The sequence below is a fragment of the Dermacentor variabilis genome, chromosome 1, assembly GCF_050947875.1.
Source record: "Dermacentor variabilis isolate Ectoservices chromosome 1, ASM5094787v1, whole genome shotgun sequence".
Taxonomy (NCBI): Eukaryota; Metazoa; Arthropoda; class Arachnida; order Ixodida; family Ixodidae; genus Dermacentor; species Dermacentor variabilis.
Genome location: NC_134568.1, coordinates 260,628,266 through 260,647,464, shown reverse-complemented (window position 1 = coordinate 260,647,464; position 19,199 = coordinate 260,628,266). Strand labels below are relative to the sequence as shown.

General features: G+C 49.8%; 2 protein-coding genes across 2 annotated transcripts in view; one reads left to right on the top strand and one right to left on the bottom strand.

Moving 5' to 3' along the window:
* Positions 1-19,199, bottom strand: part of LOC142563464 (peptide methionine sulfoxide reductase-like) — a 51,537-nt gene that overhangs the window by 26,061 nt on the left and 6,277 nt on the right. The gene's annotated exons all lie outside the window — the stretch shown is intronic.
* Positions 4,062-19,199, top strand: part of LOC142563489 (protein FAM210B, mitochondrial-like) — a 41,298-nt gene continuing 26,160 nt past the window's right edge. Inside the window, exons 1-2 of the mRNA XM_075674043.1 lie at positions 4,062-4,329; positions 10,114-10,198. Of these exons, the coding sequence (XP_075530158.1) occupies positions 10,171-10,198 (28 nt within the window). The 5' untranslated portion in view covers positions 4,062-4,329; positions 10,114-10,170. The remainder of the gene's footprint in view (positions 4,330-10,113; positions 10,199-19,199) is intronic.

The following is a 19,199-nucleotide window of genomic DNA, read 5'->3' as shown; positions in this document are numbered from 1 at the left end:
GTGCATGGCAGAGGTAGATCACTGCTACAGTTGCAACTCCAACAAGAATGGGAAATGTTGGAAGACCACGCATTGTGCGCGCGGCCGAAGAAGCCGAGTATGAGGAGAGGCGTCGAAGCCGAGACGCGAGTATAACGAACGACGACGTGCCCGTGCGAAAGCGGAGAATGCGGCCAGTGACGTTGCCTCCGAAGAACGTCAGCAAGAGCAGGTGCGGGAGTCTAATCGCCGGCGTCGAGCGCAAGCTACCGATGAAGATCGCGCACTGGAGACCGCTCGTAAGCGTCAAGCTAGGTCGTTCGAGTCTGCGTCCAAGCGTGAGTTGCCACCTCGTTCGAGTTTCACTGGGGCGAATTCCAAATTCAAGAGAATGTTTCTGGACATGGAGTTTGGGCACAGTTGCTCGGTCTGCGATCGACAGCTTCGCTGGCTAATCGGCCACCATATGAATGGTTCGGCCCGAAATTTTTTTGTCTGGTTTTCGTTCCCATTTGCTGGCATTCCCTTATACGAAATATTTCAGGAAGCACGGCTCGTGCGCGTCCTCAGTTACTAGCACGCACGCAGCGAGCGGCGTCCTGGCCTTATAAGGTCACACGCGAGAGTGCCCCACTCCTACTTCACGAGGCTAAATAGAGGGGAGAGGGTAGCATAACTTTTGATTTGAAAATAAGATGGTTTCATCGATAAAACTGCATAGAGGAAGAATGTGTTGTCATAGAATAAAGAACCAACTTTAGAGAAGGGAAACTGTACCTTCCGCAGTGGTACGAAAATAAGCAGCGGCAACGCATGGAACTTACTTAGGCGGACGCCAAATGGCACTGCTCATACAGGAAGCGGAGAAGGAAGAAGAAGCATGTGCTTGCTGCGGTAAAGCCATAGGGAAACATATGGAGCATGTTTTATTAGAATGTGAAGACGTCTACCCAGCGGTCGATTTAGGCGCCACTGGCCTCTTTGAAGCCCTTGGGTTCAGTGAGAGCAGTGGAGAAGTAAACATGTCCGCAATAGGGATTAGTAAGAGGCGATTGGAGGATTGGTGGATTAAAAGTAGGGAGACGACAAAAAACAGAGACGTACAAAAGCACAGTGCGCAATAGGGGATCAGAAAACTTGGTTGTGGGAGTTCACAATGTTTTTTTTTTATTGTTTAACCTAGGTAGGACATTAGGCAGTATAATAGCAAGAGCTTGGTGGCGCAACCCACCGCCCTGTTCCAAAGGGCACGCTCATAACATCCATCCATCCATCCGGAAATGCACGGAGGAAGGAAACCATGGAGGAAGGAAACTGAGGAGAGACCCTACCCCTCCGCGCGCTAGGAGAAAAGTGTGGAGGAAATGACGTAGTAGGTTCTCCTCTCTTTTGCTGTTTTTTTTTATTTCTTTGCTGTAGTGGCCACGCCTTTTGGGCCACAATGGCGGCTTTGTTATGGCTCTGTGCGCTCACACGTGTTGCTCCGTAGGTTTCGTACCGTGGCAAAGGCGCCGTGCGGCCACTGTTGCGTTGGTCTCCGTGTTTTGTTGCGCTGCGTTATCCGGACCGTGCTCTACCGGATGTTGCTGTGGCCAGGTGGGACAGGAGGAACTAAAGTTCGTGAAATGAACGCGCATGCAACGCTGTGCGCAATGTACCGTGCCACGGCAATGGCAACGGACGAAGGAATATCAGGGGAAATGTTGCCCTCTTTCGCGGAATCATGCTAACGTGCTAACGATTGCTTAGTATTGCTGCGGAGCGCGCGGGTCCGAGCAGCATGGTTGCGCGCAGCGCGGCGTGGTTTTGCGATAAATGTAAACAAGAGAGGAGAGCTGGCCCGATAGGCGGAGCAACGCCATGAGCAACGCCAACTTCCGGCTTCACTTTAGGTTCACAAAGAGTGACGTCAGGGCAGCCCTGACGTCATTCTTTGTGAAGCTAAAGTGAAGCCGGAAGTTGGCGTTGCTCATGGCGTTGCTCCGCCTATCGGGCCAGCTCTCCTCTCATGTTTACATGGAGGAAGGAAACTGTGTTTACATTTCTCGCGAAACCACGTCGCGCTGCGCGCAACCGGGCTGCTCGGACGCACGCGCTCCGCAGCAATACTAAACAATCGCGATGCCTCATTGCATTGCCGTTGCCGAAGTCATGGTAATAGAAGTTCATAATGAACTTCGCAAATTGGGCCGTGAGGTCGAATCGGCTGCTTTTACCGGCTTTTATGAAAATAAACATGCCCTATAAGGCCAGCGAACTGAACTGTTCTTATCAGCCACAGGTACCGGCCGCTGCACAGTTCTTGCGTGTTTTTTTAGAAAAAGGTCACCTATCGCTGCCTTCTACTTGCTTTTTTCTGCTTAGGCATCCTGTGTCATTAAGACGGACTTGCGAGCTAGACGTCTGGCGATACGAAAAAAAAATGTACGCATTCTCACTGCACTGCAAGAACGCACTGGCGGCACGTACGACACACCGATCTATTTGCGATCCATTTGGGGTTTATGAGCACAAACACATTCTCGCTTGAGAAATCCTCGTGCTTTATCGAACAAAATTCGGGTGACCGCGCATTACTACGAAAGCGCGGCGGCGAGGAGGCAGAATTTCATTTCTGACTCCGCGTTTAGATTCATTGACTGCGGCCTGAGGTGCCTTCTTACCACGATAAGTGAAGCATCATGGAACCAAAGTTTTGCGATAGCCGGCGCACGGTGCAGAACAGTACGCACGTAGACCGGCCAACATGCGACCATGGAACAGCCGTTTGATGTGTTCACAGGCGTACGTTCTGTGGAGCCTTGCCGATTCTTGCAGCGCATCCGCTAACGTACCTTAACTTCCCTGCGCTTCTCGCGCGCACAGATAGGATACGCCTGCGGTAGGGAGGATTCGTTCTTTAAGTCAAAGAAGCCGCTTCTTTCCCATCTTCCGGGATGAAGCGTCGGCTGGCAGGCGCACGGTGCCGAGGCCAGCAAAATGCGCATCTTCTGCGTAACGCTCTATCAGCACGTGTATTGAGGTACACTTGTGCAGGTGTGCATGAACCTTGAACGCGCTCTGCCTAAAATACTTCGTGTTTTCGCGAGTACTGCGAGGAACAAGCAACAGTTAAGCAACGTGTGTTTTAATATACACAAAAGCAAGTTGTTACTGAACACGAACTATGCACTCATAACGTACGTTTTACGTGCCCCAAATGCACCATATGCGCTGTCAAAAGCAGGAATCACTGACCTGCAAGGCGTTCATTGAACAGCTTCTGAAACGCATGGGTTCCGGCCTGCGATAGCACGTTAGCATGATTCCTCCAAAGAGGGCAATATTACCCGCGGATATAATTCCTTCGTCCGTTGACATTGCCGTGGCGCGTTACATTGCGTACAGCGTTGCATACGCGTTCATTTCACGAACTTTAGTTCCTCCTGTCCCACCTGGCCACAGCACATTCAGTAGAGCACGGTCCAGATGACGCAGCGCAACAAAACACGGAGACCAACGCAAACCTGCCCGCATGGCGCCTTTGACACGGTACGAAACCTACGGAGCTACACGTGTGAGCGCACAGAACAATAACAAAGCCGCCATTGTGGCCCGAAAGGCGTGGCAGCTACAGCAAAGAAATAAAAAAAAACAGCAAAAAAGAGGAGAACCTACTACGTCATTTCCTCCACACTCTTCTCCTAGCGCGCGGAGGCGGTAGGGCCTCTCCTCAGTTTCCTTCCTCCATGCGTGACGTCACTGAAGGGGCCGCTCTCATTGGTTTCCGCCGTTCGCGGCTCGCGTCCTTCATATCCCGCTCCGCGTTCGCTGTTTCATCTTTCGCTGTGCTCGTTCGCTCGGCTACGCCACCGACGCCGACGCAGGAACGGGCGCGGCTGCACTCTAAAAAAAAGATATCTTATATACTAAGTGCTCTGAGTAGTTTAAAAAACACGCAGTAACTGCGACAGACAATTTCCGTTCTCCTTTCTCATATTTAAAGTGCGCTATCAGCGCGTCATCACTCGTAACGGCTTAAGAGGCATTGTTTGGGTGACATAATAGAGAACAAAACGCAAGAGCAGCTGCGATACTCTGCCGCTGACGCTTGCGCCGAGCGGAGCTTGGCCTCGCGGCTGTATCTCTCCCTGGGTTCATCGGTGCCAGTGGAGATCGCGCTGAGCGGTGGGGCGCGATTAGATTGGTCCGACCAGCGACGTAGCCTCTTTTGTTCGCCATGCACGCGAACAGCAAAGAGCCGTGCGCGTGCATTTCGCCAAACAAAACCGACAAGAAGCTGACAGCAGCAAGGCGCGCTCTTCGCACAAACAGCTGCATGCAGACGGCTCGAGAGAAGAAAGTCGGAAGGTGCGTACACATGCAGCTCTGTCTCTCGCGCACAGCCACGTGGCCCCGTAGGCGGGATACGGCGCGGGAACGCCAAGTACGCGCTTTCCAGCGTCTATCCACGCTGCACAGAACTATAGCAGAGTTTCGTTTGAGCTGCGCCTATATAGCAGCAACCGAGTGACATAAATGTAGTCGTTGAGAATGTTAGCATGTAAGGTTATACACAGGAAGAGTGCAGGTTCGTAACGGCTTTGATTTCGCATATCTTCGAGCTGGAGCAAGAAACGCATAGGGTTGACGCGTGTGTTGAATTGTATAGGCGTCGGAAGTAAGCTTGTACTTATCTGAAGCCGACTGCAACATGGTCAACTGAGAAGAACACTCACGTGTTTGTGCCCAGTTGAGTTTGACCGAGCCAGATTATCGATCAAGTCTATAGAAGGACTACTTTTACAATGGTTGCCGGTTTTCGTATCCTTTTCTCACTCTCTCTTTCTTGAGGCACGTATTTTTTCATGTATCCAGCCTGTTCCGTTAAGGGAACGCAAAGTTAACCGCGTACATGCAAATTAGAACGATAAGCACGAGCTTCACAGTTCGCTGGAAGACCTGCAGTGTGACATTTATGTCGAAAGACGGTCTCAATTTTACGTGGTTCTTCAGAAACGCATTCAACATTTCATTAAGCATATAGGTAGCGAGCATGGTGAGCTGGCGTATAGATCACCCCGAACATCTTGCACGCTACGGTCACAATGCATTCTTTTGCTGTGCACAGAAGCTCAAGTTGAGGCTGGCCTCAAGCTTGAGCCTCGCCTCACTTCTTTCCTTGTGCCCTGTCCTACCCCGCAGTTTGTTAATATATATATATATATATATATATATATATATATATATATATATGCCGCCTATAGATAACAGAAGGCGCCCGCGTTTTGAGCTGTGACGTCACGCGAGAAGGCAAACAGTCCATACATTTCAATGGGGTATACGGGCGACACTTAGTACGAGTGTCTATCCATTTCACGATTCCTTTCGTAACTCGGGAGGACAGCCACTAATGACTATCCGCACCGAACTTATGTTGACTATCCGAAGAGATTAATGGCTATCTCAATAGCTGGACATAAACGCTATGAACGCTTTGATCGCAGATTTCTGAATATGCTAAACATGTTCTCTGGGTCACTGCGTTATTTCACACTACTACAATTTATACTCCGCTGTCCTCACACACTATCAGAACGGATGTTGCAACCAGGAAGACCGCCATTAAGAATAGCAGTATCATTAGAACGATATTTTTCAACTTAGACATTATTGTGGTGTGTATGCTGGGTGACAAAAAGCATGTAGTACTTGTGTAGCCAACATTTGATGCTATAAAAGGGTGAGGGTAGGTATTTACAGTGTAGTTGAGGTGAGTGTTACAAAACCGATGCGCATGTAATCTGTAAGGGTTCTTCATGACTGCACACAATTGTGTTGAGTGCCGGCTCCATATAGTCTGTAAAATATCAAAAGTATATCTGTAGGGAGCGCTTTCTTTCTTTTTTTCTTCACTACGCCTAAACGTCCCAAATGAATTCGTTTTATATGTTGTTTGCACATCGTATACATTCACCACTGTTCACCTTGCGTCGTTCGACAATTGTTTGAAACTCGAAGGATTCGTATACTATCTGGAGAGGAGGTACAGTAGATGTCGCTTGTACGTTCTATGGCTTAGTGAGCGACAATGCGGTACGGTAATTTTTGAAAGTGAGATGAGATTACCCTATTTATCATCAAGCGTTGACTGATCTTAATAGTACTGTAGCGGCCGTTTAAGTCCTGTCACCTAAACCTGTTACATATGTGCTGCGTTACTCAAGTTAAAATATATACTACAAGAACATGCCTGTGCAAGAAAATTCCTGCACGCTATGCAGGAATGTACTATATATACAGCACACTTGAAAGACGCAAGCATGGCCTTTCACAAAATTCTGCGGCAATTGACAATCGTTTTCATGCCTCTTGTAGCTGTTTGAAATTAAGTTCGTGTTAGGCGACCTTTAATTATCACTTGACGGGCTTCGACATCATCGCGCGGTGTCAAGTGATATGCCATTGTTCGTTGAAACGAGTTTTGAGGACTATAAACAATTATCCTATTAATAAAAATATTACTCACAAATTATCAGCTTGACTGCGCCTACACGAACACCTGCGTTTGTATAGGCGTATATGCTTCAGCCTACACGATTGCTGTGCGGTGTCTTCCGTATAAGAACAGTGTGACATGTGCAAAACATTGCCACAGCAACTATTGGGTTTTCATATCGCATATAGCTGTGTACATTCTAGATTCGAGATTATAGATATGCCATATACTGGAAGGTTCCGGAATTATTTCGACCGATTAAAATTCTTCATCGCGTACCGAAACCCCGGAAACACACGCTTTTGCGCATTCCACCGTGCACCATCGAAATGCAGCTGCAGCGGTAATAACAACAACAACTATTCAGCAGCGACACACAAGACTGCTTACGTGTGGAAATGCGAAAGCATTATCGTCCATTTTTACGCACAAGAGAATTTCACAAGGAGATATATGAAACTCTCCTGTCGGATATTTCTGTGCGCCCAAAGCTGTCAGAATGATTACATAGTTTTCAACTACGTCTTTTGTCATCGCACGTTGTCGTCCACTATAAATTTTTGTAAGGCCCTAACGGTAATAGTGTTACCAGTGCGACAAGAAAACCAGTGTATACATTTTTACAGCGTACATTCACGAAGAGACGTCTATATATACTATACACATATATAGTGTCCGTGCTCTCCGCAACGTAATTCAGATGCATGCGCGCCCAGATGTAGGAAACATGCTGTGTACGTGGCACAGGGACACAAAGCTATCCGTCACGTAAATGCATCTAATAGATACTGGTGGATTAACTGGCTATATACGTGCACGGTTGTTAGGAAGTGCACATGCAATGTACGCGCGAGAGTGGGCACATGCATCCATCCATCGACTATCTATCTATCTATCTATCTGTCTGTCCGTCCGTCCGTCCGTCCGTCTGTCCGTCCGTCCGTCTGTCTGTCTGTCTGTCTGTCTGTCTGTCTGTCTGTCTGTCTGTCTGTCTGTCTGTCTGTCGAAAAGTTCTATTGAGGATCTCTTCGCGTGAGGCTCATATGTATAGCTCAGTGGAAAACGGAAAACGACCACGGAGGCAGGCAGCACATTACGAGTACATGCTAACAGTTGTTCGCCGTCTATCGTGCGTGCTGACATATGCTGCGTTACTTGGATGCATAACATCGTTCCAATTGCTATATGATTGTTATTTTCTAGAGCTGATCGCGCCGCCCTCGCTTGCGCTGGCCGCAGGAAGTTTCGCTTCGCTCACAATGCATTCCCCGCATACGCCCATCGCCACTGTTGAAACCGCCACAGCGGAAGCGCCACTTACGATGAAAATGACTCATTACGAAACGAGAGGATGGTCGTAAACGCGTAATATGCGTCGTGGGAAAAAAGAAAAAAAAAGAAAATCAAGCTGCAGCTGTTGCTATTCGTTTCACGTGATCGAGAAAGAATGCGTCGGTATAATACTACGTCAGCTTTCACCAGTCACCTGAGGATAGGACGATGAATCTCTTTTGCAGCTATTTTTCTGGTCATAACCGTTTGCGAAAATACGCGCACACGTAACGTTGGCATCGCCGCCTGCATTGAACTCCCCCAAGATGGAGGCGGGTCGGTGAGGGAAGTCGAACTTTGCACAGTTCGATGGCTCTGCAGTACTGCTAATGTCGCTGTCGTCCCCCGTTTGTCAGAAACGTCAGGCAACAAATGTGGCTGCTTTGGTCGCTCTCTGTCCGCAGTGACGATGTCAGACGTGCGAGAGGAGAACGGAAGGCAAGCAACTTGTGCGGCTGCTGCTGTTTTGCCGTGAATCCCCTTTCATTTGCGGCTCACTCATCGCACGCGCAGTGGCGGGCTTATACGAGACTCGACATGTTTCAAGTTGGAGGCGGGACAACCTTAACCCGTCTTTCAGCGCACAGTGGGTTAGGAAGCAGAGGACTTCTGCCCGAATGAGGATACGAGACGAGGGCAGTGCCGCTTGTCTCTGGCATTTTGTTGTGGCATTCGTGCAAGATCAATGTAGGCGAGGGAAACAGCCATTATTTCGGTTTCTGCGAGAGATGTGCGTATAGAGAGTCACCACAAATCAGAAGACACCAGCCTCGCCACTGTCGTGGTGCTATTGCCGTGCAAGGAAGTCTTTGCAATGGGTCCATAGCTAGCAAGTCTACAAAGGGGACTAGTCGGCGCATCTTCGTTTAAAAATCCTGGCGTTTTATACGTGCCAAAACCAGGATATTATTATGAGGCACTGCGTAATGGGGGACTCCGGATTAATTGCTGAACATCTGGGTTTTTTTTTAACGTGCACCCAATACAATGTACACGGGTGTTTTTGCATTTCACCCCCACCGAAATTCGGCCGCCGCTGCCGGCATCTGATCACGAGCCCCCGGGTTTAGCTAACACCTCAACACCAAAGCCGCTACGCGCACCGCGGCGGGTGATACTTCATTTCTCCGGTTTAATAGTTACGCCTACTATGGTCTACTAGCGCGCCTTGCCATAAAATGTACATAACCGGACTGCTTCTGTGAGCTGGTGCAAGAGAACGAGAGGGCTACTACCAGCTGAGCACTGAACAAAAGTTTGTGAACCAGGAGCACGTCGAAAAATCTGAATTTCTTGGTGCGGTCTACGCATGGAGCCTGGAATTGAGAAATGTAGCCTGAATTTTTGTGTAGGCACTTTTGTTGCCGAGGCTGCGCGTTTGTTGCTCACAAGCGGCGCCCATCGGCTCGAAATATGCAGAGACCGTTCGAGAAAGATGGAGCGAAATAAAGAAAAGAAAAACTTTCACCCATAATTTTCGCAGCGTGCATGCAGATCATACGGACTGTGGACAAGGCGTAAAGGAAGCAGGACGACTCGTCCATGGTATCAGGCTGTGCGCGGCAATAATCATGCAGTGATCAACTCAAAAGAAACCAATGTTTACATCTACCAGCTCGGTATACGGGGTGATCTCCTCCAAGAATTGCCTGTTGGAGATCACATAATTATTGTCCTTGAGCTGGATTATATTCACGCAGGCGGACAACACTTGCACACGCAGTCGAGACTAATATTCAACTAATAAAAAATACTAATTAACTTCTTGATTCATTACTTTGCGTCACACATTGCAATTTATTAATTGTAGCCAGTGAGCTTGCAAGGCGTATCCACTTGGAAAGAATTTTCATAATGACACCAATGTGGAAAAAAGCGCCACAAAACGGTATTTTGTCCTACATTTTGGAAAATAATATCTCGAAACTGGTGTCATCCTAGAGATTCACTTCAAGCGGTCACGTCTCGCAAACACACCGGCTACTATTAGCAAATTGCAATGTATAATGTAAAGTAATTAAGAAGTTAATTAGTCGTATATGTGCTTCAATTTCTCGTGCTAGTAATGTCCACCTCTTAGAATAATACAGGTCAAGGATAAAGAATTACGCTGTCTACCAGCGGCGATCTTTTTTTTTTTGTTAAATCAGGAAAACTTAAATATGATTACTTCGTCTATCTGATTAACAAGATGAGTGCCATAGTACTTCATTTTGATAGCGTCATTCGTTTACTGCCCCTTCACCAACATTTTTTTTTTTTTTTTACTCGGCTACAGTGTACTTTACTCAAAGAGAATACTTTTATCTCCGTGTTCATTTCAGAGACAACGAAGATATCTGGCATCGCCACTCGGCGCACTTTCCACCTTGGCGCCCGCCATGGGCTCCCATACAGGACCGAGTTCAGGTAATAAGTGACTAAGAGACGAAAAAAAAAAAATAGTATACAGTATGCATAAAAATATTGGCACTGTTAGGAACTTGGGTGATATTGGAAAATTTCCCAAGACCATTGTTAATCACGCATAGTACGCCCCCCCCCCCCCCATGTTGATTTAAAAAAAAAATAGCATTATTTTGTGACATTGTATGCAACAAGAGAACATCAAAATGCGCGTAGCGCGCAAAGAAGTATTCGGAAAACATTACATTAATGTAACTGACCCTGGCAAAGAACGCATCACTTCCAGAGTCAAAAGAGAGTTTTATGTAAGGGGACGCAATCCGCTTGCGTCCCCTAATCTAAAACTTCCTAATGTAACTTACTCCTCTATATTTTTGGGGGGTATTATATGGAAGGAAAATAGCGGGCATCGTGCAGTGAACTTGGCGAGCCGGCCTAGTTGTATATGAACCGGTGTCACATGAATTGTTGCAACTGTCACTACAAGCGCGCACGCGCACGCACACGCACACACACACACACACACACACACACACACACACACACACACACACACACACACACACACACACACACACACACACACACACACACACACACACACACACACACACACACACGGAAAGAAAAAAGAAAGAAAGAAAAAGAAGTAGCAACGGCACCAGCTTTTATGTACTTCATAGGAGGTGTGCTCTTCTTTTTTTATATAATACAGATATTTTTTTTTATACAAAAGATAATGAGAGCGACGGCTGTTCCTTCCCTGTGGCTTCCTCCTACTTTTTCTTTAATTGATACTGGGGCTGCAGTTTCTGTTATGAGCGCGTCTTTCAAAAATCGTCTTGCACAAAAGTTATGTTTTCTTAGGATCGGAACGCTACTTTTCGCGGAGTTGGCGGGGGAATTGTTACGCCCACTCGGGGTTTGTTCGCTTTCAATTATACGGCAGGAGACCAGACATTTCGGAGTGAATCTACTGCGCTTGCACGCGCAACGCATGACATTATTTTAGGAATTCTTACGCCAGTGGAGGGGGGGCAACTTTGGATTGTTGCACTGGCGCGATTTCTCTTCGCCGCGACGCGCGAACTCCAATGACAGATAACACCAGTGAGGCCGCGGACGTTCTCTCTGTATCGCGAGATGCGTGTTTGCCCCCTCAGACTGCAATGTTTGTACCTGTGAACACTTCTCGCCCTCGCACGGGTTCCTGCTGTTGTTTAGTCGAGCCCGGATATAAAAACGCGCTCAAGAAAAAATGTGATAGTCCCAGCTGCTCCCTCGTTGTCACCACTGATGCTTGTCAACGCTCTTTTGGAGAGTGACCGTTTCAAGCCAATCCGTAACTTTGTCGCTAGGACCTAAACTGGCAAGTTTGATGAAGAATCCATTGTCAGCGTCGGAACGGTCGAAATGTCAACTTCCGGAAGAAAATCCAACCCTCATTCCAGCTGTGATTATTCTGCTGATTTAGGCGCATGATTAACATGTCGCTGTCTTCTATAGAGCAGTGTCTGCTTCAAGCAGTGCTCGCTCGCTACGCCACAGTGTTTGATTTTGCTCAAGACCTGCGAGCGTTCCATGCATACACCACCGGCGTCTCGTATGCAACACCGCATCCATACAGGGCAAGCGACGTCAATTCGTCAGAAGCCTTATCGCGTTTCACCTTCAGAGAGAAAAGTCATCGCCGAGCAGGTCGAAGAAATGTTACGGAAGGCAGTGATTCCGGAATCATGTAGCCCGTGGGCTGCTCCTGTGATCCTAGTCAAGAAATAAAGACAACTGATGGAGATTCTACGTGAACTATCGCCGCTAAGCACCGTCACAAAGGAAGGCGTGTACCCCCTACCACGAATAGACGACGCCGTCGACTGTTTCCACGCCGCGTCGTATTTCTCTTCTGTTGATTTACGGTCAGGGTATCGGCAAATTCCAATGCACCCATCAGACAAGGAGAAGACAGCCTTTGAAACATCTGAAGGCTTCTTTGAGTTCTACGTTACGCCCTTTGGCTTGTGCAACGCTCCAGCGACATTCGAACGATTTATGGATGCCGTGCTCTGTGGATTTAGATGACGTCATTATATACGGCCGGAAATTTCACGAGCACAATCAGCGCCTGTCGGTCGTTCTTGACTGTATCCAGCAAGCTGGCCTTATTTTAAACTCAAATAAATGTCATTTCGGTGATCGTCAAGCCCTCGTACTAGGCTTTCTGGTCGACAAAGGTGGCATACGACCAGACCCTGAAAAGATAGCACCGATTCGCGACTTCCAATACAGCCACACACTGTGAAAGACCTGCGAAGTTTTTTGGGCCTTTGCTCATATTTCCGGCGCTTTATCAAGTATTCCGCACAGCTTGCCTCTCCCCTCACGTCTCTCCTTCACAAAGACACCCCATACTTGTGGACTGCTGACTGCGAGTCTGCGTTTCAACAGCTGAAATTTTTTGTTGACTTCTGGACCGGTTCTGTGGCATTTTGATTCGGAGGTGTCAACTGAGCTGCATACTGATGCCAGCGGTGTGGGTGTTGGCGCTGTGCTTGTTCAGATCTGCGGTGGTCGCCAGCATGTTATTGCTTATACTAGTCGGACGTTTACAAAAGCGGAGAGAAACTGCACCGTTACTGAACTCGAGTGTCTAGTAATCATCTTCATTCAGAAGTTCCGTTCGTATCGGTACAGCCGCGCATTCGCGATAGTGACTGGCCATCATTCACTCTGTTGGCTCGTCGGGCTGGGCGACCCGTCTGGCCGGTTGGCCCGCTGGGAGTTACGCCTTCAAGAGCACAGCTTTTCCGTCACCTACAAGAGCGGACGATGTCATACAGATGCTGATTGCCTATCCCGTCTCCATTCGCCGCACACTAAGGCTGACGATGATGACTTCGATGATTACCTAATTTCCATCTCTTCCGACTTTCCAGAGAGTACCTTCGAGATCGACCGACTTTGCGACCCTACATTGAAACCTCTACGGGCAGCTGCACGTGAGTCAGCAGGAACAACACCGTTTACTCTTCGTAATAGTTTGCTGTACAAAAAAATAATTACTCAGCTGATGGTCCTCCATTGCTTCTAGTTGTGCCCGAAAACCTGCGCCCTGCATGCTGTTTCCTTCGTTCCATGCACTACGATATCATGTCCAGGCACCTTGGCTTCGCACGCACACTACACCGACTTCGCCAGAGATGTTTCTGGAGCAAGATCTGGAAAACAACGAAACAGTATGTCGCCAGCGATACTGTTTGCCAGCGCCACAAGCAGACGTTGACGGCTCCAGCAGGCCATTTGTAACCAGTTAGGCCACCGACATTGCCCTTTGAAAAAGTCGGCATCGACCTGCTCAGCCCGCTTCCAAAGACGTCAGCTGGCTACCGCTGGATTATAGTATGCGTCGATTATCTAACTCGTTAGACGGAAACGGCGGCACTTCCATCTGACGCTGCAGCAGATGTCTCTTCCTTTTTGTTGCACACGTCATACTACGTCACGGCGCTCCACGGGTTGTAATCAGTGACCGTGGACGGCCATTCACCGCCGATGTCGTTGAAGACCTTTTACGGCTTTGTGGTTCTGCCTTTCGTCATTCCACTCCGTACCACCCGAAAACCAATGGCCTCACGGAGCGGACGAGTCGAACCCTTATCAACAGACTATCAATGTGTGTCACCGCTGACCACAATAACTGGGACGCCGTCTTACCTTTCGTAACGTACGCGTACAATACTGCGTAACATGAAGTTACTGGATATGCGCATTTCGTTTTGCTGTACGCACGCACTCCCCAGAGCTTTCTGTACACTATTCTACCTTTATCGTGTCAAGAAGATGCTTCAATCGCCCACACTTTGTGTCGAGCTGAACAAGCACGTCGACTGGCGCATCTTAGGATGTTGTCTTCGCAAGGCCACAGCAAGTCTCGCTACGATGTCCGGCATATACCCGTCAGCTTTACTCCGGGTGACTATGGTTGTGAACACCTGTTCGCAAAAACGGAAGACACTTTGTCGAAACTAAAGTGTGAAACGGCGGAAGCCTGACACCATTGCCAATGGCGATTTGTTGCATCGGAAACACCACGTAGGCGCACATCTCGTACACTGTTATGTGAATGTTTGTTTGTTTATTAAATGCCTGCAACGTCGTTACGGACGAAGTGTCTGTTAAAGTAGTTTGTGGCCGCCTGGAACTGTTGCAGCGCCGTTTGTGGATCAGGAGGTGACGCGTCTTCAATGGCGGTGTCGAGGCGTAGTTGGCCATCCTCATCATCCACTTCGCTCGATTGACTTGCTCGGCTTGCCGCGGCAACATGGCGGTAACGGCGCTTCCGAGCTTCATTTGCCTTGGTAACCGGAGATGCAGCGAATCGCTTCAAACGCATTGCCCCTCTTGCGTTGGCCCGTCGCGTCCCTGGACTCTGTGGTGTCGGACGCGCCTCGCCGCCCTGATGCATGCGACGTACACACTCAGCCTCTCTTGAGCGCCGCTTGCGTTCAGCGGCTGCCGCACGTCGCGTGTTGGGAGACAATGGTTTGGCGAGACGAGGCATCCTTCCCACACGATACCGCAAAGTAAACTGCCGCCGCCGCCACACCAGGCCACACCACACCCAAGCAGATGGTTGCCTACGCGCGCCTCGCGACAGTGACGTCAGGCCGCACAGCGCCCAATCGGGAGGCCACCTCAAGCGCACGACGACAGTGACGTCAGGGCGCACCGTCGAACACACGGCCGCAACGCGTGCCGATGTGATGAGTCATCCCGCGCAGCGCCGAACCACCACGACATCCGCACTTGACGCCAGTGACGTCACGCACGCGAGCCAATCAGGAGGCGCGCCTCGCGACAGTGACGTCAGGCCGCACAGCGCCCAATCGGGAGGCCACCTCAAGCGCATGACGACAGTGACGTCAGGGCGCACCGTCGAACACACGGCCGCAACGCGTGCCGATGTGATGAGTCATCCCGCGCAGCGCCGAACCACCACGACATTCGCACTTGACGCCAGTGACGTCACGCACGCGAGCCAATCAGGAGGCGCACACCAGCGCCTAGCGACAGTGACGTCACGACACACAGGAGACCAATCAGGAGGCCGGAAAGCTGTTGACGTCACGACACAGAGGAGACCAATCAGGAGGCCGGAAAGCCGTGACAGTTTCTGCTAACGGCAGATGACCTTGACAATGAGCCATTAAAGGCTTCCGCCTTAAAAATGAATTGTACCGCAAGTTTCTCGCAACTTGCACGGGACCATTGGTTATACCCACTCGCTTGAGTGATGTGAACTATGTCGTCGCCAAAGTTACTGCAAGTAATCGGCGTTCAAGTGCGACGCAAGTTGTTCACGTGGCCAGACTCAAGCAGTGCCATCACAGGTCCCTTTAGCTCACTGAGCGAGCTTCGTCTGCCCCCGGAGAAAATGACGCATGTTTGGATCGGACTGCTGGTACGATCTGTTGGGAACTCGGCGCTGACGCCCGTGGTTGTACCTGGGTCGCAAGCCCCAAGGGTAGCGTTGGCCTGGCGGCCTGGGGTACAACTCGAAGCATCCGAAGGTCCCGGCAAAGCATGAGTCGACTGGTAACAACGAAACAACTTGTTTATTTTAACATCGCAAAGAGTTGGCGGTCAGGTTGACCGAAGTAGAGAGACGGGAGAGCACTTCACTCAACTGAAGAAATCGGAGCCCTCCTTTTGGCGTCCGGGGGCAGCTGTTTTTATACTCTCGCAGTTGAGGGCAAGAAGGAACCCCTCAAAAGACGAGCACGTGAATGTACAATGGGCTAATGGTGACGCACACTGTCGTGGCGCTGCGCACGATCTCGTAGCACCCTGTCGTGGCGCTGCGCACGATCTCGTAGCACCCTGTCGTGGCGCTGCCGGTCGGACACAATGACTGGAACGAGATCCCTGCTTTGGCATCGCCTGTTTCGGGCCCAATAACTGGAATGAGATCCCTGCTTTGGCATCGCCTGTTTCGGGCACAATGACTGGAACGAGATCCCTGCTTTGGCATCGCCTGTTTCGGGCCCAATAACTGGAATGAGATCCCTGCTTTGGCATCGCCTGTTTCGGGCACAATGACTGGAATGCGAGGAGGATCCCTAGGCGGTCGCATCGCCGCAGACGCGCCTGGAAACACCTGGCGATGAGTGTTGCGGCGACGACGATCGGGCCAAAATGTCTGCCGCCCCGCCGCAGTCGCGCCGGCAAAACCACGTGTCGCAGGCGAAACGCAACAGACCGCCCCGCCGGGGGAAGGAGATCCCGATGGACAGGGGACTGCATCCGCTGTCCGGAGGGATGTCGCTCGATGATGCTCATAACCGAAGTCGGGCGTCCCTCGACGTTTCTTGAGCGCAGCGCACAGAGAAGGCCTCGTTCTCTCGTTCAGGTTCGCACGGGACACTGCAAAGTGACTTCGGGAGAGTTCACATTTTTGTTCTCGTTCCCGGCAAGCGTTAGAACTACGCTGAAACTCAACCGCTCAGTCAGCAAGCACGGCACAACCCTCACTAAGCCCTGCCAGGCTCTTTCCCCTTTTTATACCACTGCCTAGTTCCTTACAGTAGTCTAGCATCACTCAGAACGCGTCCACAAATTGAAAAATTGCACTAGAAAGCATATCATCACTTTGAAACACTAAACAAAAGCAATATGTTAAAAAAAAATCCTGCCTCAGGAAGAAAAACATCAGTAACAAACAATTTTGAGGCTGATTCCTACGTTAGGGGCTTCGACTTAAGCCATCGGCGTTACCGTTGAGACTCCCCTTTTTGTAACGCACCTCAAAGGAATATTGTTGTAAAGCGAGGCTCCAGCGCAGGAGGCGGCCATTTTTGGGAGAGATGGTCTGCAGCCATTGGAGAGGGCAGTGATCCGTCTCAATGATAAACCTCGAGCCGGCTAGATAGCATGACAATTTCTGAACGGCCCACACGAGACACGCACACTCTTTCTCGGTGGCGCTATACGCCTGCTCACGACTGGTCAGCTTACGACTAGCATACAGGACGGGGTGTTCTACTTCTCCATTTTCCCGTTGGCACAGTACAACGCCCATGCCTCGCTCACTAGCATCGCACTGAACAATGAACCCTTTTGTATAGTCTGGCGATCGTAGCACAGGCTGGCTTGTTAGGGCACTCTTTAGGGCGCTAAAAGCTCTTTCCTTGGTCTCGTCCCAGACGACTGTTTGAGGCTCTGTTTTTCTTAGAGCATCCGTCAGGGGAGCCGCGATATCAGAGTACCTAGGGATGTACCTCTGATAGTAGCCGGCGACACCCAAGAACGACCGAATATCGGTCTTGGTGCGCGGTTGCGGAAAGTCTCGCACCGCGGCCACTTTTATTTCAGAGGGGCGGCGACGACCCTGACCAATCATGTGACCGAGGTAGACAACCTCGGCCTGTGCTAACTGGCACTTAGGAGCCTTGACTGTCAAGCCCGCTTCGCGCAGGCGGGTTAGCACTGCCCGCAAGTGTGTCATATGCTCAGACCAGGATGCGGAGAATATCGCTACGTCGTCTAGATACGGTAAAGCGAATTCTTGCTGTCCCCGCAACACTTTATCCATGAGGCTTGAAAAACAGTATGGCGCGTTCTTCAAACCAAAACTCAACACTTTAGGACGGAATGTTCCCATTGGTGAAATGAACGCCGCATACCTACTAGCCTCTTCTGTAAGTGGAACCTGCCAATAACCCCTGACAAGATCTAGGGTGGAAATAAACTGAGCGCTACTAACTTTCTCAAGGCGCTCCTCGATGTTAGGGATCGGATAAATTTGATCCTTAGTGATGGAATTAAGCCTGCGGTAGTCGACGCAAGGACGAGGTTCCTTGCCCGGTACCTCAACTAAAATCAAAGGGGAGGTATAATCACTCTCACCTGCCTCAATAACACCGAACTGTAGCATTTTCTTTACCTCAGCCTCCATAATATCGCTCTGGCGGGGTGACACCCGATACGCCTTGGATCGTACTGGCTCTGGGGAGGTAAGTTCTATATCATGAGTAAGTACCGAAGTCCTACCAGGCCTCTCAGAGAACAGACCTTGAAACTCTTGTAATAGCTGGTGTAGTTCGGTTTTCTGCTCAGGCGACAGCGGTGCTTTACTGATAAGGTCACTAATGACTTGACCGGTGTCTTCCCTGTTCGTCACTGAGCCTAGTCCCGGAAGCTCGACTGGAAGCTCTTCAGGAACGTTTATCATCATGCACACCACTGCTTCCCGTTGTCTATAAGGTTTGAGCAGATTACAGTGGTAAACTTGCTGTGCTTTCCGCTTTCCTGGCAGACTTACCACGTAGTTAACGTCCGACAGTTTCTGAACAATTCGTGCTGGGCCCTCCCACTGCACGTCTAGTTTGTTGTTTAGCGATGTGCGCAATATCATGACCTCATCGCCAACCTCAAAACGACGGGCCCTGGCTGTCCGATCATAATAAACCTTGGCCCTCTGCTGGGCCTTTGTCATTGCTTCACCTGACAACTCCTGTGCCCTTCTTAAGCGTTCGAGGAGCTTAAGCACGTACTCCACCACGACTGGGTCGTCGCCCCTACCTTCCCACGATTCTCGAAGCATGCGAAGCGGAGATCGAAGCGAGCGACCGTACACCAGTTCAGCTGGCGAAAACCCCGTAGCCGCATGCGGCGCGGTCCTTAAAGCAAATATCACCCCAGGCAGACACAGCTCCCAGTCAGTTCGATGTTCAAAACACAACGCTCTCAACACGCGCTTCATGACGGAGTGGAGCTTCTCAACGGAATTCGACTGTGGGTGGTACACTGAGCTGTGTAACAGCTTTACCCCACACCTTTCGAGAAAAGTTGTCGTCAAAGCGCTAGTAAACACTGTGCCCTGATCTGATTGGATTTCCGCAGGAAAACCAACTCGCGCAAATATGGACAGTAGTGCATTAACTATCTCAACTGAGCTGAGTTCTTTAAGCGGCACTGCTTCAGGGAACTTTGTCGCTGGGCAGATCAC